At 39.7% G+C, this 27930-nt stretch overlaps 1 protein-coding gene across 1 annotated transcript in view; it reads right to left on the bottom strand.

The window, feature by feature from the left end:
• The window catches only part of ACOXL (acyl-CoA oxidase like), a 362457-nt gene that overhangs the window by 81270 nt on the left and 253257 nt on the right, over window positions 1-27930 (bottom strand). Inside the window, 2 exon segments of the mRNA XM_047781208.1 lie at window positions 14977-15088; window positions 22913-23022. Of these exon segments, the coding sequence (XP_047637164.1) occupies window positions 14977-15088; window positions 22913-23022 (222 nt within the window).

Genomic DNA, 27930 nt, shown 5'->3' on the forward strand with positions numbered 1-27930 from the left:
CCCTAAAGTGTGTGGGGTCCTGGTCAGCGTTCTCACACCGGCAGGGGCTGTGACAGCATCTGCAGGTTTGTGGGGATCTGCCAGGGACTCTGGTGCCTCCTCTCTCTTCTCCCCTGTATCCTCCCAGCGCTGCTCTGGGCCTGGCAATATGAACAGACCCCAAAGACAGAGCTCTTTCCCAGCCAAGACCAGACTGTTTTTGTCACGCATAATACAGTTCCAGGATGGGGAAGGGCAGAGGGACACACATTTGATTGGACTTGTTTCTGAATCTTGTTGCCACTAAGGCCTGGACTGAAATTATCAGAACATGAAATCAATAGGGTCTTGGCAAAGGGCTCCTGTAATTGAATTCATTACTTCCCAACTTCTCCTCCTTTTTCCTTTTCATGTCAAAGGAAAAGTCTGCTTCCTATTACTTAGCCTTGCGGGATAGAAAATGATTTCGCTGGATGACACACCGTCTTTGGTCATTTAGCCTACCTTTGTACGATCCTGATCATTTTCAACAACAGATATGAAAATAAGCAAATGTTCTTCCTTTCTGAAGTGTACTCATTTTAAAGTTCCTTCTAAATGTTCCGGTGGATGGAGGAATGGAGGTGGGCTGGGGTGGGGGTGGGCTGAAAATCAGGAGATCGTAAATAGATTTTACAGGCACCAAAGCAAGCCAGTGGAGTAAAGTCGACTAGAAAGATCTTGTTTCCATAACACGATCTTTGCATTTGGCTGAAGACGACGTTATGGAACCTGACTGCCCTTAGTGACTGCTTAAAGCTGACATAAGGCAGAATAATGTACATTTAATATGTGAATGAAGTTAGGTCTCGAGATGTTTGTTTCCTGAATCTCTGCAGCTGCTCAGCTGGTGCTTGGCCCACAAGACAGCTGGCGGAGGAAATCTTGGGGCTGTGAGAGAAAGACGTGGGGGTACAGCACGCAGAAGACTCAGCCCATGGGGTCTTGGAGTGAATCCAGGGAAAAGAGATTGCGATGGACAGCATGGAACCCACCGCAGTCTGGACTCCTTAGGGGTCTGTGATGACCAGGAGAGGTACTGTATCTTCCCCGGCCATAGGCAGGCCTGCGGGCATTCTTGACTCCACCTCCAGCTTTCTCCCCATTAAACTATCCCAAGTTTCATGGACCACACCTCAGGCTCACTGCTACCACCCACAGTTCAGTTCAGTTCGGTAACCATTACCCCAACTCTTCCAGGGGGTAATGGTTACCGTGGTCTCTAAAGGGTCACCCTCTCAATGCTGACTCCAGAATGATTTCCTGACAGCAATGTGCTCAGGCCATGACCCCCATAACCTGCAGGAAAGGTGGAAGGTTCTCAGCCCCTAACTCAGGTTGCACAAGTCTCCCCAAAGTGAGGACCCAGTGCCACCGCCCTCTGACCAGCCTCTCCAGCCTTGGACCCAGAATGCTGATGGCTTGATGCTCAACCTGAACCCACCTGTCACTCGCTGCTCACGTCACATGCCTTGCCTTCAAGGTCGTGCCCCCGCCCCCCCCCCCCCGGACCTTGTGAAAGGGTGCATGTGCTCTGCCAGTCACCATGCAAGACTCAGATAAAGGATGAGCCTTCCAGGTGCCACTGATTTACAGAAAGGGGTGGCCCCCTTCTGCTCCTCTCGCTGTACATCCCTCCAACCCTTATTGCCACACATCCCTTCTACTGAGAGTCTCTGGAGGACATCACTGTGTCTTGCTCAGCCCCCGAGTCCCAAATTCACACAGTGCCAGGTGTGCTATGTCACCGGGTGGCAGCATGTTTCAAACAAGTAAAATTCAGTCAAACTTCAGACATTCCCAGGCCCTTTTTCTTTTTTCAATGGTTTATTTAAATCTATATCTGAAGCTTCCACAAAACATTTTTATTTCACTGTCACTCATTCCTAAGCTTTTAGGAATTCTAAAACAGCACACAGCTCAGAATGTTGGGACCTTCTCTGCATGAGCCTCTGGGTGCTTGGCAGGGAGAAGGCTTTGAGACACTCATGAGTTAAGGGCTGAATTAACACTGGGGGTTAACAAAAAAAAAAAAAAACCAAAAAAAAAACCCCAACAAAACAGCCTATTCAAAAAGTCTGAACTGCTTCAGGGAAGGAAGGGCAGCAGGTCACCAAGAGCCGCCACATGAAATTCTAGGTCAATAAGTGGTGATCTGTACCATCGCCAGGCTGCTAAGCTGATGAGGGGATGGGCTGGACTTAACACTGGCTGAACGGAGAGGCCACCCTGGGTGCTGTTAAGCCCCTTATAGGGATGTATCTGACCCCTTCCTTTGCATCATGCTGTGTCCTAAGGTCATACACCTGTGAGCTTGGTCCCATATGCCTCATCCTGATGGAGGCCCCTGCAGCCTGGAACCTCTGCTGTTTCCCTTTCCTGAGTCCTGCAAGCAGGGTGTTGATTGTATGGGCAAGTGCTGGGCCCTAGGCTGTCCCTCATCCCAGCAAGAACTTCACAAATGTCCTTCATCCCAGCTGGCCATCAGGGCCTGTCCACTGGCCTTGTGGAAGGGCACAAAGAAACACAATAAAAGGCTCATTCCTGTTTACCCCAATTCTACAGTCTCCAGAAGCATCAAGCCCCAGATGTTTCGACCCCCTAACCACAGAGAACTTTAAGAAACTGTTGTTAAAGCCCACAGCTAACATCACATTCGACAGTGAAAGCTTGAAAGCTTTGCCTCTAAGATCAGTAACAAGATAAGGATGCCCACTCTCATCACTTTTAGTCAAAAGGGTGTTAGAAGTCCTTGCCAGGACGATTAAGCAAAAAAAAAAAGAAACAAAATCATCCAAATTGGAAAAGAAGAAGTAAAACTGTTTCTACGTGCATATGATATGATCTTATATATAAAATATCCTAGAGTCCACCAAAAAATTATAATAAGTGAATTCAGTAAAGTTTCAGGATTCAAGGTCAAAATATAGAAATTAGTTGTATTTTTATGTACTAACAATGCAATATCTGAAAAATAAATACAAATAATCTCATTTACAATAGGATCAAAAAACAAAAATACTTAGGAATAAATTAACCAAGAAGGTGGGAGATCTATACACTGAAAACTATGTGACAATGATGAAAGAAACTGAAGAAGACAAAAATCAATTAGTAATATACTGGGTTCATGGGTCAGAACAATTAATGTTGAAATATCCATACTACCCAAAGCAGTCTATAAAATTAGGGTAAAATCTATCAAAATTCCGATGGTATTTTCCCCAGAAATAGAAAAACAATCCTCAGATTCACATGGAAACATGAAAGACCCAAAATAACCAAACAATCCTGAGGAAAAACAAAACTGGAGATATCATGCATCCAGATTTCAAACTATATTACAGAGCTATAGTAAGCAAAACAGTGTGATACTGGCTTTTTTTTTTTTTTTTAAAGTATGCACCAAGCAATGGTACAAAATTAGGAGCCCAGAAACAAACCTTGCATATACAATCAACTAATATTTGACAAGGGATCCAAAAATACACAATGGGGAAATGGTAGTCATTTCAATAAAACATTTATGAGAATGAAATTAGAACCCTATCTTACACCACTCACAAAATATAACTAGAAAAGGATTAAAAACTTAAATATTAAGACCAGAAACCATACAATTCCTAGAAGAAAAAACATCTTGGCAACACTTTTTTTTTTTTTTGATTTGATACCAAAAGCACAAGCAACAAAAGCAAAGATAAATAAGGGGGACTACATCGAACTGAAAAGCTTTTACACAGCAAAAGGAACAAATCAACAAAATGAAAAGGCAACCTGCAGAATGGATAAAAATACTTTCAAACCATCTATATGATAAGGGGTTAATATCCAAAATATATAAGGAACTCCTACAAGTCAACTGTAAAAAATCCCAAATAACCCAATTTTTTAAATAGGCAGATGATCCAAAGAGGCAATTTTTTCAAAGAAGACATACAAATGGCCAAAAAGGTACTTGAAAAGATTTTGAACATCACTAATTATCAGGGAAATGCAACACAAAACCTTAGTGAGATATCACCTCATATGTGTTAGAATGGCTATTATTTAAAAAAACAAGAGATAAAAAACATTGGTAAGGATGTTGAGATAAACACTTGTGCACTGTTGGTGAGAATGTAAATTGGTGCAGTCATCTCTATGAGAAATAGAATTGAGGTGTCCTAAAAAAAATGTAAATGTAACTACTGTATGATCCAGCAATCTTATTTCTGGGTATTTATTTGAAGGAAATGAAATCACTCTCTTAAATAGATATCTGCACTCCTATGTTCACTGCAGTGTTATTTACACAAACCAAGATATAGAAGGCAATCTGAGTCTGTATATATACATACAGACACAATGAAATATTATTCAGCCAATCGGCCACAAGAAAAAAGGAAATCCTGCCATTTACAACAACATAGATAGAACATGAGGATTTCCTGCTGTGTCACAGCATGATCAGTGGCATCTCTAATGTTCCAGGACACAGGTTCGATTCCTGGCCCAGCACAGTGGGTGACAGGACCCAAAAAAGAAAAACAAACAACAAAAATACATGGATAGACCCTGAGGGTATTATGATAAGTAAAATACGTCAGACATGGGGAAAAACAAATAACTAGATGATCTCATTTATATGTGGAATCTAAAAAAGCTGAAGTCACAGAAACAGAGTAGGATGGTGGCCATCAAGGGTTTGGGTCAAGAGAAATGGGGACATGTTGGCCAAAGCATGTAAACTTCCAGCTATAAGAGGAACAAGTTCTGGAAAGCTAACGTACAGCATGGTGACTACAGCCAACAACATTATACTATATAGTTGTAAGTTGCTAGAAAGTAGATCCTAAATGTCTCACTCTCTATCAGGAGCGTAATAATTATGTGAGCTATGGAAGTGTTAGTTAACACTGTTCTGGTAATTAGTGCATAATATATAAGAATCATTGCATCATATACCTTAAAATTACACAGTGTTAGGAAGTTCCCTTGTGGCTCAGCAGGTTAAGGATCTGGTGCTGCTGCAGCTATGGCACGGGTTGCAGCTGCAGCACAGGTTCAAAAGCTGGCAGAAGAACTTCTGCATGGCGTGGGCGTGGCCAAAAAATTAATTACACAGTGTTACATGTCGGTTTATATCCAATAAAGCATAAAAAAAAAAAAAAAGGAAAGACCACCCCCCCTCAAAGAAATACAGTATTCGGTATTCAATATTCAGTCACTTACACCAAGTCAAACTCACCAGTGACTATGGGTCCACAAACTAGAAAAATATCATTTCTAAGCTATACTATTCAACTATGAGCCCAGAGTTTGGCACAGGTCCCCACAGATTCGCCTGTCTCTGAAATAATCTCTGTCTTGGCCCTGTGTGCTGTTTGGGTGACATGCCCAACTGTCAATGACTGGGTCTTCTTTTCCACCTTGATGGGGGCCCTGCTTCCTGTGGTCCAGGCTCTCGGATGTCAAGATCTCTAATATAAGGTTCAGAACTTCGAGGATGCATCTGCCTGCCTTCAGGGCCAACCCTCAATAGCTCATCTCTTGCCAGACTCCTGTGACCCTGGCCACTGGCCCAGTCATCTGTCACCATGCTCTCTGCAGTCCATGCTGCTGGCTGGCTTGGGCACCCCAACTGTGTTCGGGTATGACACTGAGAAGTGTCTAGTGCAGAACTGACCCTTGGTGAATAATGTTACCATTAGTCATTTATTCTTGCTCCCGATTAATGCAGCAGCTGAGGCCTCTGGCTGGAAACTTCTAAGTTTCCAATTTCATGTATGAAAAAGTGACACATGCCTGTAGTGCAAACAACCTAAATGCCGTGAGGCTCTTTAAGTTCTATCTTTAAATATTTTCATGATTTAATTGAAGTATAAAAGGCATGTGGTGTGCAATTCTTAAGTTTACAGCTGGATGATCCCAGGGAACCATCCAGACCAAGATACCGTCTTGTACTCCCCCCGCCCAGGTCAGCACCACCATGCCCTCCCCTACTGACTCCCAGATCACCATCAACTAACTTCACCTCTTTTTCAATGAATGTCATAAAAGTGGATTCATACACTATTAATTTTTTTCTATCAGGCTTCTTTTGCTAAACATAATATCTATAAAATTCACTTATGTGGCCGTGGGTCACAGTGGTTTATCCCTTTTTATTGCTGGGTGCAATTCTATTGTATGAAGATACTACCATTGGTTCCTCCAATCTCGTGGTGATGAACACTTAGGTCCTTTCCAGCTTTTGGCTGTTTTTGATGAAGCTCTATAAATATTCTCGTACAAGTCTCTTTGTGAGCGGGTTTTCCTCTCTCTTCGGTAAATACCTAGGGAGGAAATGGGTGGTTGTAGGAGAGGCACATATTTTGCTTTATAAAGAACTGTCAAGCTGTTTGCCAGAGTGGTCACTGCTATTTTGTACCACCAGCAGCAATAGTGAAAGTTCTCCTTGTTCCATATGGTTGCTATGATTGAACAGCCAATCGTTTTAGTTTAACACACTTCAGTGGCTGTGCCGTGGTATTACATTGTGGTTTTAATTTCAATTTCCCTAATGACTAATAGTATTGAGCAAAGTTTCATGTGCTCATTACCATTCTTTTATCTTCTTTTGTGAAGTGTCTTTCAAGTCTCTTGCATAACTTTTCTTAGATTTTGTTCCCGAGTTAGAGGACTTCTTTATGTATTCTGGAGGAAGGTATTTTGTCAGTTACGCTTGTTGCAAATAATTTCTCCAAGGTCATGGCCTATCTTTTTGCTTTCTTACTGATGTCTTTTGAAGAACAATTTTTTTTAACTTTGAAAAAATCCCAATCAGTCTATATTTAATTGAATGGTTAGTGCTTTTTATCTTTTTTTGAAAAGAAATCTTCTTTTACTCCAACTCTAAAGAGATAGTCTCCTATGTTTTCTACCAAAAGTTTTATAGTTTTCACTTTCACTTTAAGCCTATGATCAATCTCAAATTAATTTTTATGTATTATTATATAAGGAACAGGTCAAAGTACCTTTTTCCCATTCATATATTTAGTGGTTTGCCACACAATTTGTTGAAAAAAATCACCTTTCGCCATTACTTTTCTTTGTACCTTTGTAAAAAAAATCAAGTGAACATATGTGTGTGGGTCAGTTTCTGGACTCTGCAGTGTTCCATTGATCTATCTGTTTATTTTTATGTTGATCCCATACTGTCTGGATTATTGGAAAACTAACACAAACTGTGAAATCAGGTAGTATGAGGCCTCCACGTTTCTTAAATTTTTTCATAGCTGTTTTGGCTATTTTAGGCTAATTGTATTTCCATCTGAATTGTCAAATCAGCTTCTGAGTTTCTACAAAAGTTCCTGCTGTGATTTTGATTGAGATGGTGTTGAATTTACAGACCAATTTAAGAAGAATGAACATGATAGCAATATTGAATCTCTTCATGCACAGACAGGTATACTTAAAAAGCTGAGCAGGGAATTCACCTATTGCTACCACATAGGAAGCAGAATATGTAATTTGAATTCTGCCAAGTTAGACGGGTATATGAAGCTTTCCACCGGTAACTCCAGAAGGGCCATGCCTTACATATAAAGCTATGTGTGCCAGGAAAAATGATTTGCTCAAGGACTAAGGTAAAATTCAAAGATACTAAAGGCAAAACCAGAAAGATTCCTCCTGACAAAGCAGAAAACCAAGTCTCTACAAATTCAAGTTCATCTGTTACTGATTTAACTGCATGCTGGAACAAAACTGAACACTCTTTAGAGGAAGACAGCAGGATTCAGAATGAGTAGTATTTACAGTGTCCAATATACAATAAAAGATTACAAGACACGTGAACAAGGAGGGACATATAATCCATAGTCAAGAGAGAAATCAGTCAATAGAAAAAGTCCTAAAAAAAATAAATAAATAACTCAGATGTGGAAATTAGAAGACAAGAACTTTCAGCTCTCACACAAAAAGGAAATGACTGCACCACCCATGTATTTATCAGAAACATCACTTTCTTTTCCTCTCCTTCTCTTCACTTCCCCTTCCTTCTTTACCTTCCATTCCCTACTCACAACAGGTTTCCCTAGGAAGAGAATTTAGATGCTCTCTTTGAGAAAAAGATGGAGAAAGAAGTAAGTGAAAAGAAAATACAACCTCTCATCTTTGCAAGATTTATTGTAACTGGAGTGAGAGGAAAACATCACAGAGCAGAGACATTGCCTATGACTGACCAGCCACAACAGAGAGCAAAGTGCCAAACTGAGCCTGAGCAGCGCTGAGCACAGGGGGTGGTGAGGTAGCCTCAGACTCTTCTGGCCTGTCTGCCCTGGGGTCTCTCCAGACCACATTGAGCCCTTCCTCAGCATCGTGTACAGCTTTGAGTGGAGTGGAAAGTCGGTCACTCTTTCCTCTCTCTGCAGTTTCATGAGTTCAAGCCTTAGTCTCACAGAGAATTGGGAATATGTTCCCCATTAAAGGAATGTCAAGCCCTGGTGAGCAGAGGAGCCTGACTTTTGCACAAGTGGCACTGCACAGGCAGCGCCCATTGCTCTGAGGACACAAAGGCCCCTCTGTGAGGTTGCCCTGGTCTCCTGATCCCCTCCCCGGACCAATCAACCACAAGAGTTAGAAGATGCAAGATCAATGCAAACCATGAACTCAGGAAATTTGGTTTCTAATCCTGTTTCCTGTCTTTGATGATCTGTTGCTGGAACAAAGCTCTTGGCATTTCTGTACCATGAGATTTTTGAATACAACATCTGCTATTCAGGCTGCTGTCTTGGCTTTTAAAAATGTAACAAACACAACCCAGCTGCCTTTACTCTCTGTTCCCTGTCTCTACCCTGAAACTTTCAGAGATGTACAAACAAAGCAGACCAGATTTTCTCTCTGGGTTCATCGACAATGGCATTTTCCAGCTCCTTTCTTCATCTACCACCTACCACTGGACCAATGCACTTGAAGACATGTGACTGATGAGACTCTGGCAGCGTGACTTCCAGCACATGCCATGCCTGTACCATCCAATGACCAACACAGCTCACAGTTTCCACAGACAAGAACTCAGGTAAGATTCCAAAGGCCACCAGGTGACCTGGGCAAAGAAACAGTCTAAACTAAATAGCTGGCATCATCTATTAGAAAGATCACCTTCAGAGGGACTATGGCTCTGTTATACTTTGAAAATCTAAAGAGATTTAAGGTCTCTCTCTCTTGCTTCTCTCTCTCTCGCCACACACCACATACACACACACAGCAGTCAGACTGCGCTGACCACAGCAATAAAATCTGAGGGTGACAATCACTTTTCAAACAGAAAGCTCTAGAAAGTTACAACTCTGAAAACCTTACTTTCAGCCCCCACCAAGTCTTCTCCAACCAAATCTCAATTTCTCAGTAAGGAAAAACAACTTAGGGGAGTTGTTTCCAAGGTAGATGACTGTTCCTGGGATTCTGAGGATGATTCATGATATTCGGTTACAAACCACTTCTCTTTTCCTTTTGACTCAGTCTCACAGTGTGGAGGAGGGCAACATAAATCAGATTTTTAAAATCCCTCTTTCCCAGGTGATCCCTACACACTCTGAGGTAGGGGAACCACCAGCGTGGTAGAAGAATACCATAGGTGACGAGAGACAGACAGGAATCAACGCCTGGTTAACCAGGATGATTTTCATCCCATCTGCATTATCGCTCCCTTCTACCTGCCCAATTTTTGTCACGCACACTTGAAAATAAACAGGCATCTGTTAAACATATGGATTACTCAGGGTATACATTTCCTCTGTACATTTCTCTCTATAAAATGACAGAAGTCCTAAATAAAATATTCTCAAAATGACAAGACATTGTTTATTTTTCCCCACTCATGGGGAAATGTTCTAGGGACCTTGACGAACAATGTTTGCAACGCGATTTCAGAAAACTGGACAAGCGGGGCTTCTCAGAGAAGCTCTGGGGCCAAGCTCCCTCCATGGCTATCAGCACACAGAAGGACATTTCCTAGCCCCAATTTAAGTTCAATTCTGGCTACGGCAAAGAACGAAAGGCATTATCAGATGCTAGATCCTTCTTGAGGACCTAGGGGTCTCAACTCTAACTCTGACTGCGAACTTCTTTCCCAGGCTTGGGGCGAAATCAGAGTTGCAGCTGCCGGTCCATGCCACAGCCACTGCAACGCCGGATCCTTAACCCATTGAGTAAGGCCAGGGATCAAACCCACATCCTCATGGATGCTAGTCCGGTTCATTACTGCTGAGCCGTGATGGGAACTCCTGATTGTGAACCTTTAGCCCCTAGCACTCACTTCAGGGTAAGAGGCAGGTGGACAATCTAACATGTGTTGGCCAAGTGTCTCCAAAATAAAGTGTGCCTTTGAGGAAAATTAAAGAGCATTACTGAAAAACAGAAGAAAAGTCTGAAGCCCTCTCATGCTTTTGCCTCTTTAAAAGACTCTGAACAAAATAGTTATTTTTACAAGATCCTGGCATCCTAGATGAAATCACCCACCTTTGGACATTGTCTAAAGACTATTGTCTAGACTCTTTTTGGGTCAGGTGTTCAAACTGCTGACCAGATAGTTTCACCAAATTAATGTAGGAAGACATAAGCCCACATACAGCTAGCTGAACAAAAAGCTGAACCAAAAATACAAACTAAAATGTAAAAGTCAGTATCTTTTTTCTAAGTTTGTAGTTTTTGTCCTAATTTAGTACTTACTTCATTTTGCCTTGGGCCATAACTAGTGGACTTATCCAAAGGCAGGAGTGTAGCTTAATAATCTTTGTGGTTTTCCCCTGCTCAGCCCAGAAAACTGTATTGTTTAATGAATATTTAATTGAGTTGGCCATTAAAATAGTTACACTGAAGGCAGTAACTCAGATGAATAACATGAGTGCAAAGTTTATTATTTATAAGAAAATGCCTTGTAAAAAATATTCTATTTTGCTTTATCATTGTAACAAATTTGTATTGTACGTATTCTTATCATCCCAAGTTTATGCATACAGAGTCAGTGGCTCAGAAGCGGTATGATGTAATTGTCTGATGCTAAAACTCTTGTATTTCTTTGCCACACTACATGCTTAATGTTTGTTTTCATGACCAGAAAACCCACTTGTATGTGTGTAAAGGTTTTCTTATCTCAAAATAAAAAAATAAGCTGTTTTGAACTATTTGTTCTCTAGAAGAGAATAATCATAAGCAGAAAATAGTTCTGAATATTTTATAAGTACCAGAGGGCTTCTAATATCATAAGACATACTCCCAGGTAAAAAGTGAGAAAGCTGTAGGAAAAAAGGGTTAGAAAACGAGTGTGGAGAACTGTGGACCTTAGGGAAGTACAATTTGGTTCAACATTTGCAGAGAACACTTTGGATGTAAAGTTGAAAAACTGCATTTTTAAGAATGTTCATTATAGCACTGTCTGTAATAACCCAAAAACTAGAAGCATCAGAGTATCAGGGGATCATGTTCTTGCTGACATAGAAAGAACGTCATTTATATTATTAGATGGAAATAGTGGTTTAAAAAGATTATAATCTCCTTTTGTAATTTTGTTTAAAAAAAAAAGTGTGTACCAAGGCCAAAACTGTTGAACAGTTTTTGCCTTCTGATGCTATATTAGTTATACGTTGCTATGCAACAAATTATCTCCAAATTTATCATCTTAAAAAAAAAAACTGTAATTATCTGACATAGTTTTGAGGGTTGAGGATCTGGGCCTGCCTTGACTGGGGCTTCTGGCTAGGGCTCTGCCATGAAGTTTCAGTCAAGTTGTTAAATGTTCCAGGCTTTGCCATCTCTGGAGATTGGAGTAGGGCTAGAGGAAACACATAAATTTGGAAGATGGCTCAGTTCTTTGCGATGTGGGCTGTTCATGACATGGCATCCCCCAGAATGAGGGATCCAAGAGAGAGATGGTAGAATCCAAAGTGTTTTTCATAGTCAGTCTCAGAAGAGACAGATCACTTCGCTGTATTTCACTGGTTATACAGATGAACCCTAGTACAATGTTGGATGTATAAGGGTATGACTGCCTGGAGGCCAGAATCACTGGACTCTACCCCTCACAGCCGATCATTATCCCTTCCCAAGGCCCACGTGGCTTATTGTGGATTGAACTGAATTCCATATTGTAATGGAAAAGTTGTTTTCAAGGAATTACCAGATCAGAGCAGGTCATCAATCTATCAATCTAAATTCCAGGGGACCAGGGAAATGGAACTTGTACTAGATGAATTAGACTAGGGACTAAGGAGATGAATGGGGAGAGACTTGGGAAGAGACGGGGAGAGTCCCTGGAGAAATTTTCAAACCAAGGAACAAGCAACAGTGGGAACTCTGTACACAGCCTGCCAGACTCAGAGGACGCACATCTGAAGGAACAGCACCAGAGGGTCTTTTAAGCCTCTAAGAACATGCTTTCTGATGTCTCTTCTTTGCTGTCTCTGAGTGCACAAACTTCTGGTCACTTATTTATCTCTCCTGTGTCATCTTCTTTTTTTTTTGTCTTTTGTCTTTTTAGGGCCGCACCCACGGCATATGGAGGTTCCCAGGCTAGGGGTCTAATCAGAGCTGTAGCTGCCAGCCTACACCACAGCCACAGCAACGCTAGATCTGAGCTACATCTGCAACCTACACCATAGCTCTTGGCAACAGCAGATCCTTAACCCACTGATCAAGGCCAGGGATTGAACCTGCAACCTTATGGTTCCTAGTCAGATTCATTTCCACTGCACCACAACGGAAACTCCTCCTGTGTCTTAGGCAGTGACTTGCATAACAAGCATCCCCTGTCCAGTGCCCATGTTGACTTTTAACTTAATGAAACATACATTTTAACCTATGATTCTCTGATAATCAAAGTAAAACAAAACAATGTCTTTGCCTATCCTGAACTAAAGTAAGAAATTGAGCACGCTTTTATTTTACTTTAGCTTTTATCTTACAATAAAATATATTATTGACCTAATCTATTATAGAACAAATGACTCAAAGGTGTTTGGGTTTTTTTTTTTTTTTGGTAATTTAAGGTTTTGTTTTGTTTTGTTTTCCAAAATGATGTTTAGCTTCTGTATTTATTGTTGTAATTTTTTTAAGTTTTACTGAAGTATAGTTGATTTACAATGTTGTGATAATTTCTGCTGTGCAACAAAGTGATTCTGTTATACATGTACACACATCCATTCTTTTTCAGATTATCTTCCCATATAGATTATCACAGAATATTGGATAGAGTTTTCTGTGCTATACAACAGCTCCCCGTTGGCCAGTCATTCCACATACCACAGTGTGCATATGCCAAACCCAAACTCCCAATGGAACTAATTTTTAAAAACACACAATTATTGACTAGCTGGATTCACAGGGACCACCAATTCTTTTATATCTCAACTTCCTTATTTTCAAGTTAGTTATTTTGATTCCTTTTAATGTCCTGTTGAATAGGTCTTTAAATAATTTTTAAGGGAGGCCATGGAAGTGAAATTGCTTCTGATTCTTAGATACTTGAAAATATCTTTCCACTGCCTGTACTCATGAATTAAATTTGGCTTGGAATGTTGTGCTGAGATCATGAAGTTCCCTCTTTAGAGGATCAGGTCTTACTCCATTTGGAGCTGGTGAATAAAGATTGAAGATAGCCTTTTTTTTAGCCATTTATTGATAAGCTAATATTTTCTATCTGGCTGCTTAAATGATATTCTCTTTACTCTCGATTTCCAAGTATTGCCAGGTATGAGTACTTTTTTCCACTAAAATCTTGATTTTGTTTTTATACTGAGGAAAATATTTTTCTTTTGTGTTGTGATTATTATTTCTGCTCCTTTTGTTCCAGCATTTTCAAGACTATTTCTTACCCATAGGCTGGATTTACACTCTGTGTCTATCATCATCTCTTGCCATTTCATCTTTACTCTTTACTTCTGCAGACTTGGAAAGCTCGTTCAGAGATTACATCCTACCCATTGATAACTCAGCCCACTGGTGTACCTTGGGCATCTTTGCCTCTGATGGCATCCTTCTCTGATTCTGGATGGCTCCATGTTTGATAGGGGCAGGGAATGTAGGATGTCTTAAACCCACCTGGACATGTCTTTTGTGTCTGGCAGGGACTCACCTCAGACCTACGCCCAGAGGATAAACTGATTGCACAAATCTGGTCCAGCTTCAAGCAGGTACACATCAGCCTGGCTTTGGTCCAGCAGGTGGATCTGGACCACTTCTGCTCCCAGGACTCTTCTGCCACAGAGCATTTCCTAAGAGAGTACCCTTTCCTGTGCCATTCCTCCTCCTCCCCCTCTGTGTCATACTGGGAGATGTGATCTTCGAATCAATATACAAAGAGATGAACTGAATCAGGAGCATTTCAGGAGGCCCAGTTCTGGCCCTCTTTCACTCTGGCAAAAGGTGAGATGAGTAAAGCCTTCTCTTGGGGTCTTGTCTATTCCGAGTTGGGATTAGAAGGTGAAACAAATATTACTAGGATGCAGGTTTCTCCCAAACCAGCCCCAGGGGCACTGGACTTGGTGGAGAGTTCCTCTAATGTCCTATCAAGGCTGATATAAGGTTTTATGTTTTTCCAGAGCATCATGGGCATTTTAATAGGAAATAGAGTGCATTCCAAGGCTAATCCAATGGTTAATTTTTACATATGCCTGATACACATTTTCCCTCTTGAGAACAATGTATTCGTTACACATGGAGACAGTGATGGTTCAACTCCAATAAAGGCTAAAAATTACCCCCACTCATCAACTCCCATGGCAGACAAATGATGCTTGGGGGTAAAATTCTAAAAGATGACGCACAAGCATTAATCATTGGCATCAGAGCCTCCAAAGCAAGCAAGGCTGTCATGCAAAATGCTGGTAGGAATTCTAGCCCCTTCCAGAAGCTTGTAATTACGCTGACTCATCCCCTATTACATTTAGCAGCTATGCAAGAGTATGCCAAGAGGAAAAATGTAACACCACGTTTCTTTACCTTATAGTAAATTCTGGCCACCAAACCCCGCTGAAGAACCCGTTCACGAAAATTCACTGCTTTCAACAGAAAGGCGAGACTACCGACTGTATCCACGTTGAAGGCCAGGACACTGAAGGAAAAACACAGTGACCATCATTATTACTTTCTCCTCAGCAAAGGATGTCACTCTGAAAGACACAGACAGGGTTCAGTTTTTTTCAAAAAGAATTTCCTCCCAATAGATAAGCAGTGTGAGTACATTCATCCCCCTGCATCTCTCACTTGCTGTATTTCGTGCCTCTTTTCAGTATTTTTCTGATGAAGACTTGGATCTAATTCTTCTATGTGGTCATCCTTATGATATAAAGATAATCTGGTTTACTGCTTTTTATGCTAGTTTTTCAAACTTTTAAAAATATTTATTTTTTTAAATTTTAAACTGAAGTATGGTCAATATGTAATATATGCTACAGATATACAATGATTCACAATTTTAAAGGTTATGCTCCATTTACAGTTATTAGAAGATATTGGCTAGATTTCCCATGTTGTACAATACATCTTTGTAACTTATTTTATACCTAATAGTTTATACCACTTACTGTTGTATTGGAATAATGTTCAATATTTTACAGTTTTTTTCCCTTAACAACCATATAATTTTCATCAAGTAGATTTATGATAATTTACCCAATATTGTCGAACATTTGCTATAATAATGATTATAAGTGATATAAGTAAAAAGATATAGCTGTTGCAAAGTATTTGACAATGAATATTTCTCAAATGCATTATGTATTTATTGCTACTCATTGCTGGGAATTAGTCAGTAATCTCAAGAACTCTGTGATGCAGATACTAATAATTATCCAGTGTACAGTTGGAGAATCTGAGGCTCAGCAAGGTTCAGGAAGTTGCTCAAGGTCACAGGCAGAGCATGTTCAAGTTCAGTTTTCAGAAAGAGAGGAGACCCAAATGGCAGTGAGAGGGTTGTGGGCAAGCATGGGGTAGAGGGTGCCACAGAGATGGTAACTCTCCTCAGTGGGTAGCAATTTCCACCTTCCCCAACTGGCAAGTGAGGAAACTGAGGCACAGAAGACTTGAATAGGTGTTTTTCCAAAGAAGACACAGATGTACAACAGGCTCTTGAAAGATGCTCAACAACACTAATTTTCAGGAAATGCAAAGCAGAAGCACAATGCCTACACCAGTCAGAATGACTATTTTCAAAAAGAATAAATAAAGAGTATCATCAAGATGTGGAGAAAAGGGAGCCCTCATATTGCTGTTGGTGGGAAAGTAATTTGGTATAGTCACTATGAAAAACATATGGAGGCTCCTCAAAGAAATAAATACTGAACTGAAAAATGAAAACTGAACTACTGTATGATCCAATATTCCACTCCTAGATATATATCTGAAAAGAAAACAGAAACTCTAATTCAAATATATATCTGCACCCCTATGTTCATATTTACATATGCCAAGCATTATTTACAACAGCCAAGACGGGGAAGCAACCTAATTGTCCATCAGTAGATGAATGGATAAAGGAGATGAGGTGTGTGTGTGTGTGTGTGTGTATGTATATATACACACACACACATATGAAATAAGTCAGACAGGAAAAGACAAGGTATGATTTCACTTATATGTAGACTCTAAAAATTAAAACAAATGAATGAATGTAACAAAACAGAAACAGAGTCGTAGATACAGAGAACAAATTGGTGGTTGCCAGAGGGTAGAGTAGTGGGGGGATGAAAAGAAAAAAAAGTTTTCTCAAAAAAAATGTGAATTAATGAATGCTACTTAGTTTGATTGTATTGATCATTTCACAACATATATTTATATGAAACCATCACTTTGTACACCATAAATCTATACCATTTTTGTCAATTATAGCTCAACAAAACTGAAAAAAAATCTAAAACTTTTAAAAAGAATAGAAAACAAATCCTAACATATCCATAAAAGAAAATATCACTCAGCAGTAAAAGGAACAAACTAATACACGAGATAACATAAATTAATCTCAAAAAGTATTTTGCAAATAAGCCAACTACCAAAGAGTAGACACTGTGTGGTTCCACTTTTATGAAATTCTGGAACAGGAGAAAGCAAGCCGGTAGAAAAATATCAGAATAGTGGCTGCATCTGGGGTGGTTGTCACAGGGACTGACTAAAAGGGACATAAGGGAATGTTCTGGAGTGACGCTGATGATCTATAACTTAACACGTGAATGTGCAATTTGTCAAAACTGTGAATTCACACTCAAGATTTGTGTCTCTCAATATACGTAAATTCTACGTAAGAAGTAAAAAATCTATAGCCACACACTGAACTCAAGTTAATGATATCATTCCAAATTACTTAGAAATATGCTGATGTCTGCAGTTGACTTCGGAATGCAACAAAAAAAAAAAAAGAAAAAAGAAAAAAAAAGAAAAAGAAAAAAGAAAGCGATGAATTGAAGGGTATGTTCAGGGAACTGATTTATGGGGATATATGTTACATAGTAAGTACAGAAACTTGTTAGTAGTCGAGTCTCGATAATGGGTATATGAATATTCCTAAAGTAATTTCAATTTTCATAAGTATTTGAAAATGTTCATAGTATAAATGGCAAAATATTCAAGTACAGTGCAGAATCTTGACTTTCCTCAACCCCCACAGCCCCCGAGGGATCCGTGGGCTGATAAGAGCAGTAAGGGTTCCAGTGGCAGCCTCCTGGGGGACAGGGAGAGGCAGCACTCACTGGGACAAGAAAGGGTAGAATGGAGCTGTTTGCAGAGCCAGGGGCAGTCCCTCTCAGAGTCCTCTTCACCTAGTCTCATGGAGCCTTTCTGGTACCCCGACCGACTCTTCCCACAGTCCCAATGAGGGGTAGCCTATGGAGGTCCATACAGATGGCTGCCTACTTGGAGGGATTTCAGGGTACTGGGAAGTGGTCACCCCATCTTTCCTTATGTCCCCCCCGTTCATGGGTACTTATCTTGTGAGTTGTCAATATGACCCCCATTCAACTGCTCTACCAGCGTGCAAGCTCCATGAAGGCTGAGAAGCCACTGTCACTGCTGTATCATCAACACCCAGAGAAGAGCCTCATACACTGTGTGTGTGGAAAGGTGTTGGATGACACGGGCATTTCTTCAATACGTAAAAAGCAGAGTAAGGAAGGCTTGGGGACTTAAGGAGATAAACATAGCCAGTCTGAATCAGTAAAACCTGGATGTGTGGGAGAGAGAAGTGTACTGTTTTGGTGGTTAATAACCGGGACAAAAATAAATGGACTGGAACTTTCCAAATATTTACAATTGGAATACTGCCTTTGGCATGTCTCAAGTCTATCTTGGAAGATTTGCTAGGAATACAGATTTGCATATGGGTGAGGGTCTGTTTTGCTTTCCAAATGATGGAAACAAGCCCTGCTCTGCTATCTGGAAGAGAAATGGAGGGGCAGGTGATTTGTAGCTATTTGGGGAGCACGTTTCCTGAATGGATGGAATGGATTCTGCTGGGAATTGTACTGTTCTTTCAACTCCTTATATGCTGGAAAATGTCCAACTAATAAATTGCAGGGAAAGCTATCAGTACTATAAAATGCCCATTCAGGGTTAGAATTATTAAAAAGACTCAATGACTTTGTAGAGTGTGCAAGGACAAATTGAGACCAAACTGAGGGAAAATGTACAATAATAAAAAAACCAACCAGGGTAGACTTAAATGAAACAGTCCTACGATCTTGGAGCCGATGTTTCAAGCTTTAAGATAGACTATAGTTTGGATAAACAGGAACCTGAGCAGTAGCTTAAAAAAGGGGGAGGGGAGAAAAAGAAAGATTGAAGATTTTTTAATTCCACTTCATGACAACAGGTAAAAGAAGTGCCATACTATCATTCATTGTGCTTCCCGTGTGTTTTTTTTTATTAAAGTTTATTACGTTTTTCTTTTTTCATTTTTTTAATTACGCAATGAATTTTATTGCCTTTATGGGTATACAACAATCATCACAACCAAATTTTACAGCATTTCCATCCAAAACGCCCATGTTTTTAATCAGGATTGTAAGATTATTTTTTTAATAAATAATTTCCTTGGAAATTAGTTAAATGCCTTTGGGTTATGAAGGCCAAAATCTCCCTCCAAATAAAAATAATAATTTAAAAAATACATGGAAGAGGAGTTTTTTATAGTTCTAAGCTCCTTAAAAGTTGAACAAAGGAGACAATACTCTTATGAGTATAGATCAGTGAAGCAGAAAGTTATGACAGAGGACCAAGAATGGGAAAAGCTGGTTGTTTGAAAAAAAATTAAACTAGACCAACATCTGGTGAGATGAAATAGCAGTGATAAAGGAGAAGGAAGGCACAAAAGATAATTTTAGGAATGAAAACTGAGGCCTAATTATCGATCTAAGCAGAAGTTAAAATAATTAGAAAATAGTATGCTAAACCTTATATTGGTAAATTCAAAACCAAATGGATAAACTCCTAGAAAAATACCATGTATCGAAAGTGACACAAGAAGAGAAAGCCTAAACGGCCTTGAAACAATAAATAACTGAATCAGAAGTTTAAATATTACTCTGGCTCAGATAAGTTTTCAAATAACTTATTAGATTCTTCCAAAGAATAAGAAACTACTATCCAAGTAACTTTATGCAACCAGTAAAACTTGATATAAATTCAAATCAGAGAAGTACAAGAAAGGAAAATGGTAGGTCAGTATGTATGCAAAACCCCTAAAAATTACCCTAGCAAGTCAAACCCAGGAAAGTAAAAAATGGTAATACAGAATAACATCCTTAAGCATACAAGGGTTACTTATCAAATCAGAGATTAAAGAAGAAATATCCTAAGATTATTTATTTATTTATTTATTATTTTTTAATGGCTGCACCTGCGGTATATGGAGATTCCCAGGCTAGGAGTCAAATCGGAGTGTAGCTGCTGGCCTACACAACAGCCACAGCAACTTGGGATCTGAGCTGCATCTGCGACCTAAGCCGCAGCTCACAGCAATGTCGGATCCTTAACCCCCTGAGCAAGGCCAGGGGTTGAACTCGCATCTCTGTGGACACTAGTCAGATTCTTAACCTGCTGAGCCACAACAGGAAGTCCATAAGATAATTTAATAGATGGAAAAATCATCTGCAGTAAAAGTAAAATTCATCTTCTAGTAATGACAAAAATGTGTTAAAAATAATAGTAAATATAACTTTAGGAAGTAAAGTCTATTAAAAATTTTAGCAAATTTCATTCTTAATCATGAAATATTAAACTAATTTTTTTAAAAACCAGGAATAAGACACCTTCTCACAAAAAAGAATAGAAAGAATAGTAACTAGAGAGGAAGAAATGAAAAAAATCATTGTTTGCAGATGGTATGGCTGTCTATGGACAAAAACTCCAAAGACTCTACAGACACATTTCAAAGAAAAATGTTTATGGTCAGGTTTATATACAAAAGTCAACTGCATTTATAATAAGTCAGCAACAACAAAAACCATAATTTAAAAAATATTGTTTTTACAACAAAATTGTAATGTACCTAGTAATAAATCTGTCCAAGGTTGTACTATGTTTGAAAGAAATTATAAAACTCTGGAAGACACTTGGGAGATTAAAATCTTTGAGAGGAATTTCAGTTTTATGAGCTTGTCAATTTTTCTGCAAATCTACAGGTTTAATGCATTTTCCAAGAAAATTCCAAGCAGATTTTTAAAACTGCGGTAAAATAAACATAAAATCTACCACCTTAATTTTTAAGAGTACAGTTAAATGGTATTAAGTACATTCCCATTGTCATACAACCATCACCACTAGATATCTCCAAAATTTTTTCATCTTCCCAAACTGAAATTTTGTACCAGTGAGTACTAACTCCCCATTTCTTCTTCCTCCTAGCCCCTGGTACCCACTATTATGCTTTCTATGAATTTTGCTATCCTAGATGCATTATATAAGTATAGTCATACAATATTTGTCCAGGCTTTGGGGGTTTTTGTGGGAGGAACTTGACAAATTTACTCTAAAACTTATATGGATGTGCAAAAGACCCAGAATAGCCAACACAATTCTGAATTATATTTTGATATAATAATATAACATATAATATGTACTATGTAATACCATTGTACTATTATAAATCTAGTGGAATTGAGACAGTGTATTGTTGTATTAAGAATATTACAAAGAGACTGGGGAAAAAATAGTCTCCAAATGGACTCCTATATATACAAAAGTTTAATAAATGCCAGAGGGAGCATTCCAGATCTCTAGGAAAGATAGTTCAGTAAATGGGGCTGAAATATCTAACAATCCCTACGGGAGAAAAAAATGAAATTAGATCCCTTCCTCTCACCACAGACAAAGATTCCTAATGGACTCAAGAATTAAATGTGAAAGGCAAAACTCTCAAACTCAAAAATATATATATTTTGGGAGTTCCCATTGTGTCTCAGTGATAATGAACCCAACTAGTATCCATGAGGATGCGGGTTTGATCTCTGGCCTAGGTTGGTGGGCTAAGGATCTGGTGTTGCCATGAGCCATGGTGTAGGTTGCAGATGTGGCTCAGATCCTGAATGGCTGTGGCTATGGTATAGGTTGGCAGCTGCAGCTCTGATTAGACCCAGCTCCAATTTGACCCCTAGCCAGGGAACTTCCATGTGCCGCAAGTATAGTCCTGAAAAGAAAAGGAAAAAAAAAAAGTATTTCATTATCTCAAAGTAGACAAGATACAGAAAGCCTGGAATATAAAAGAAAAGAACGATGAATACAATTGAAGTTTAGGAATTTATATGAATCAAAAGACACCATAAAGAAATGCCATGAACTGGAGGAGATTATTGTAACAACTAAAAAACCACTAAGGATAAGACCAAAAAGTAGAGAAATTGGAAAAAAACATGACAGGCATTTCACATAATAAGAATTACATACCCTACAACATGGCAATTCCATGCCTAGGTAATATATGCTATTGAGGAGTGTTTTTTTAAACAAGAGATTGCAAGCCACTAATGGCTCATGAAATCCATTTAAAGGATTGAGATCAGAATTTTCAAAAATAAAATTTAAAAAAAACAGAGGGCATTATGAACAATAGGATGAACATTGTTTCATGAAATGTTTGCTTCAGTTGTGTCTGTGGTGGGGAGGGGGGGCACTCTGGTGTGTGGGTATCCATGGTGATATAAAATGTATTTCTCACTCTGAGTCATGGCAACACAATTTGAAAGCCCTGTAGAAATTCTTACGTTCCCCAGAAAATATGTTCAAGATTTTTTGTAAGAGCTGCATGCAAAATATCAAAAACACAACCAAAACATCCACTGATACCAGAGATTACAGTGGATAAGTTGTGGCAGAGACACATGATGACATATTACGAGCAGAGATGGCAGCTCTTCAGTTACACATAACAACTTGGATGAATCTAAGAAACAAATGTTGAGTGAAAACAGGAAGCTACAGAATACCACATACATTACCCATTATTTATCAAGCTTAAAGATAAATGAAGAAATCAATGAAAACAGCCTAAAGAATGGATCCCAAAGCCAGTCTATCTGGGTTCAAATCCTAGCTCTGTCACCCATTAGTATGTAAACTTTGCAAGACATTTAACCCATGACTGTTTCCTCAGCTGTGAAATAGAAGCAATAACCTACCTCATTAGGGTTTTGGGGATTAAAACCTGTAAAGTCCTTGGAACCATGAACATGTCAAAAAGAAGGAACACACGTAGAAAGAACAGAATTAGCAACATTCTGTTCTAAAGTTGGGGGCATGGATGCATGAGTATTGAAGTTACACGTTTGTGTATTTTTTGCACATATCATTATTTAAAGTGTAAAAAAGAATGAGTCGTGCCATGACAAGGCTTTGTATACTCAGGTTCAATAATAGGACACCAAGAGTGGTGGCAACCTCAGTAATCACCTACCTGGTTTTCAGCTTGTCACTGCCTGACTCTGCCCAGTTTTGGAGGAGGCTGGAGAGGGGTCTTTTTTCATACTGTTTGGTGTACTGAGCCAGCAGTTCTCGAACAACAACCTGCACAGAGAGTTTATCATCTGTCAGCCATTTGTCAAAAATGTAACCAATACAAGATGTCTTTAACTGCTGCAGCAAGATAAGGTCTAGTTGCTCCCAGGAAACTATTTGGAAGGTATCAAATACAAGACTCATCCTTCCAGGGACCTCCATTTCCCCAAAACAAGGATGTGGGCCTTACCCTAACACTTTCCCTGCAGCAACTTAACTAGCTAACGACTCACTGCTCCCTCTCCCCTTTGAGGCATCAGAGGCCCCAAGACCAACCATTTTCATTGACACTTCAAATAAAATCTACCTGCCTTTTCTGGACCAGATAAGAGGCTGCTCTCTTCTTTTTTGGCCTCTGACAGCTTATGGTCGATTAGGCTTTTGGAGAATTTTGTTGAAATGTACACATAAAACAATCTCCATCAATCAACTTCCTCAGCAACTTTAAAGTTATAGTGTGGACTTAAAATATTGCATGCTTGTCCAGATTTGTTAAAAGAAGATGTTCAGGGCTAGGCTGCTGTAGAGAGAGGCCCAAATGACAGTGAGCAGCAGTGAGCAGGCTTGTTACAGAGGCCACCTTGGACAGCCTGCCCTGCTGAGCCTCCGGCTGGCTTCCAGGCAGGAGTGAGCCAGGGTGAGGCTGGCAGAGGAATCACCCTGCATGATCCCAGACCAAACTGCCAACCTACAGAACCATGAACTAGCAACTACATGTTGTTATAAGGCCCTAAACCAGGGAATGGGTTTGTTACACAGCCATAAATAGCTGGTTCATTCTCACATGACTACTTCTTCATTTATTTTTTCATGCTTTTCATTTCTTCATTCATGTTTTTACATATAGGTTATATTAAATGTTATATATGCTTTCACTCAACAGAACAACATGTGCTATTTTGGGTTCACATTCTTTTTGGATTCTATTTATCTGTTTACTGGCTGTTTAATATTCTTTGTTTGGAAAAATAACTAATTAAACATTTCCATTCAATTAGATATTGAGGTTGTTTCCAATTTTATTCTGTCATTAAGAACTTTGATATTGATATGTTCAGACAAACAGCACTATCCTCTTTGATCATTATCAGAATAAATCTCATGAGCTTAATTTTTTAAAATTTTATCTATTTATTTATCATTTTTTTATTTTTTGGCACACCCATGGCATATGGTGATTCCTGAACCTACACCACAGAGGTTTAAACACTAGATCCTTAACCCACTGTGCCACAGGGGAATTCCAGGTACTGAACCTACAGCACAGTGGTTTCAACACTAGATCCTTAACCCACTGTGCCACAAGGCAACTCCAGGTACTGAACCTACACCACAGTGGCTTCAACCAGGTACTGAACCTATACCACAGTGGTTTCAACACCAGATCCTTAACCCACTGTTCCACAAGGGAACTCCATCATGAGCTTGACTGAAGCAACAGTTTTTAAAGAGAGGGATGTTGGAGTTCCCATCATGGCTCAGTGGTAACGAACCCAACTAGTATCCATGAGGACTCAGGTTTGATATCTGGCCATGCTCAGCAAGTTAAGGATCCAGCATTGCTGCGAGCTGTGGTATAGGTCACAGATGTGGCTTGAGTCCCACGTTGCTGTGCTGTGGTGTAGGCCAGTGGCTACAGCTCTGATTGGACCCCTAGTCTTTGAACCTCCATATGCCGTGGGTGCGGCCCCCAAAAAACAAAAAAAAAAAACTAATAAAATAAAGAAAGGGATGCTGAAGACTTCTCAAGGCATATTAGCCTGGCTGGTTTTATTGGCATGGGTGGGCAGAGCCAAGCATGCAATGCATGGGACAGTGTCAACCAGCAGAGGACTGTGCTACAGGCAGGGTCCTGTCCAACACCATGTGGTCAAACATGGGCAGGCAATTGATGGCCCAGAGCCTGACTCTGATACTAAAAGCTTTCAGGTTCTTTCCAACCTGGGCCTGTGTAAGATTAAGCTCTCCTGCCCCCTGGAGTTTGAGATGGCCCTAGGAGTGACTTTAGGCCAGTGACATGTAAGCTGGGGTGATGTTCCCAGCTGTGATTGGTCCACAGTCTGGGTTTTAGTGTGCATTGGAGATGCTACGCCAGTTCCATGTATAAAGGCAGGCATTGTTATGTCTTCCTATGTTGTTACACTTACTACACATTGCTTTCTCTTTGTTTCTTTGGAATATTGTCTTGAATTCTTGAAATCACTTCTCTAGATGGTTTATATTATCCATGATTTCATTTTAGGAGGGTAAAGGGGTGTTATATTCACAATGAAAAAGAGGTCACTACATGCAAAGAGTTTGAAGATCACTGCATTAGGAGTCAGAGGACATAAACAGTTTGTGGCTGCTGCTATACAAACTACATGTGAAAATCAAACTCTGTTAGCAATGGGGAAAATGGGAAATTAACTTTCACCAGAATGAAAATTAAAATGATATAACCATCAAGTTCAATTGCATAGGCATCACTAGAAAAAACATTTACATCTTGTGTTTTCACTAATCTCTTAGATTTACAATGGCTCTAAAGCCATCGCCCTCTTATTACAAAAGCAACAGCATCCCAAGTGTTAAAAATTGCTCTCTCTGGTTCCCACCCCTCCCTCCACACTTTAACTTGCTATATTTTCCCACATTGAATTTACTGCTCTCCTGTGACATGGAGCATTGAACTGGCCTTTGGTTTCCTGTCCTGCTGCTGCCTAGAAGGTAAGCACCAGGAGGTCGGGGTTGGTTCATCCTTGTGCCAGCAAGCAATGTGTGACATGGAGTTGGGGACTGAGAAATCTATCTTGGGTAAGTGAATGAATAAATCAATTCCCTTCCTGTGTTCAATATCTCATCCAAGCTGTTCAATGCCTCAATCATTTCCTTTCACTTTTGTCACGATGTCCACTCTTCTAATGTAAGCAACTTAAATTGGGAAAATCAATTCACTTTAACTAGGTTTAAAATTAGAAGGACATCATAATCCAGTTTAGACACACTGGGGCTGGCTAATAGCACAGAAGCAGATTTCTCAGTTTAGTCTTTGCTTCTTTGCTCTGTGCTTTTGGAATCTTTCCCCTTTTTCTAGGTCATGAGACAAGGAAAGCTGATTTTAAAAAATGAGTTTATTTTCTGCTGTTGAGGCTCCTTGGTGGAGGATTAAGTGATTGAAGCTACCAGCTACTATGGGGTTTGGGCAGGACAGTCTCTAAATTCAATCCTTTATTTGATAAATGACCAGAGAGAGGCAAAGACAGATGAGTGGTCCTCTCAACTGAGCATGTAATGAAGATGTGCTTGTTTTGACCTCATAGATGTGTTCCTGAAAACATTATAATATACCATATAATATACACAAACTATACCATAAATAATAAATTTAAAAAATATATTATATAGAATTATATAAAATACAACATACTATATATACTTTTTAACTTTCTATTTTGAAATAATTATAGACACAGAAATTTGCAAAATTAAAATAGCGCTGAGAGGAGTTCTCATCATGGCTCAGTGGAAACGAATGTTACTAGCATCCATGAGGACACAGGTTCGATCCCTGGCCTCACTCAGTGGGTTAAGGATCCGGCATTGCCATGAGCTGAGGTGTAGGGCACAGATGTGGCTCCAATCTGGCATTGCTGTGGCTGTGGTGTAGGGCAGCAGCTACAGCTCTGATTTGACCTCTAGCCTGGGAACCTCCATATGGCATGCATGCAGCCCTAAAAAGACAAAAATAAAATAAAATAAAATAGCACTTTTGTCTAGTCATCACCTAGATTACCCCAAAAGTGATATCTTACATAGAAATAGTGCAGATCAAAACCAGGAAATTCAATTCAATGTGTACACACTGAATGTTTTAGTTCAGTAGAGATTTCATTATTTTAAAATGAAACTGGTAGGAAAAAAAAAACCTTAATAAAATAATGTATTTTTTGATACAAGTAATTACATCCTTATCTAAATCTGGTGATTTGAAACTTACACCAGATTTTCTTAAGATGGCTTCTGATGTTATTTCTTTCTAGGTGATGCTTCTGTGGTGGTGGTGGTGGTGTGTTTGTGGCTATTTACACAGTTCCCTGGTTCTAAATGTGAATACTCTTTATTTTCTTCTATGTACTTGATTAATTCCCAGGGACCGAGTCCTGTTGCACCTGCTCTGGAGTCCCTTTCTTAAGAGAACTCTAGGGGACTGAGCAGCCAGAATAGCTATGTTCTTGCCTTTTGAAAAAGATCCCATCTGCAGAAGGAATCAAACTCAACTCCAGCCAACATTTGGAAACCATGAGTCTAAGTAATTATGCAGAATAACGGCATCATAAATATGCATCTATAACAAATATCATATTCATCAGGGAATACCGATTACGTAGCATCAATAAAAAAACATTTTCTAGGGTGAATGGCTTTTCAAGGCACCTATGAAGCAACTAGCATGTCTACACATGAAGTATTTCATTGATTTATGCCGGTTACAGTGAAACGTGGATTAAAAAGTCTAACAAGTAGTGTCTGCTGCCAAGGCGGAAAAACTTAGAGTCAATTAGGTAGAAAACATAGTCTCCAAGGAAAAGCCACCAGAGGTCATCAGCTCCAGAACCAGACAAGCCAGACAGTGGGGCTGCTCTCAGGTTTATACCAGGTAGGGCGATGGATTCGCTCAAAGTGGTAGCGCTTGAGGCCCTGGGGTTCCAAATCATGCCCTAGGCAGGACTGGCTATGGAATCTGGGGCACAGGGCAAAACAAAAACGTGGGGCCCCAAATTGATTAAGTATCTGAAGATGGTGAGAGCAGAGCAGCAAACCAAGCACAGGCCCCTCTAAGCACGAGGTCCTGTACGACTGTGCAGATTTTACTCCAAGAAGCTGGACTTGGCCCTCAGGATCCCAGAAGGATGGCCAGACACAAATATAACTGTG

This window comes from Phacochoerus africanus, chromosome 5 (genome assembly GCF_016906955.1).
Source record: "Phacochoerus africanus isolate WHEZ1 chromosome 5, ROS_Pafr_v1, whole genome shotgun sequence".
NCBI lineage: Eukaryota > Metazoa > Chordata > Mammalia > Artiodactyla > Suidae > Phacochoerus > Phacochoerus africanus.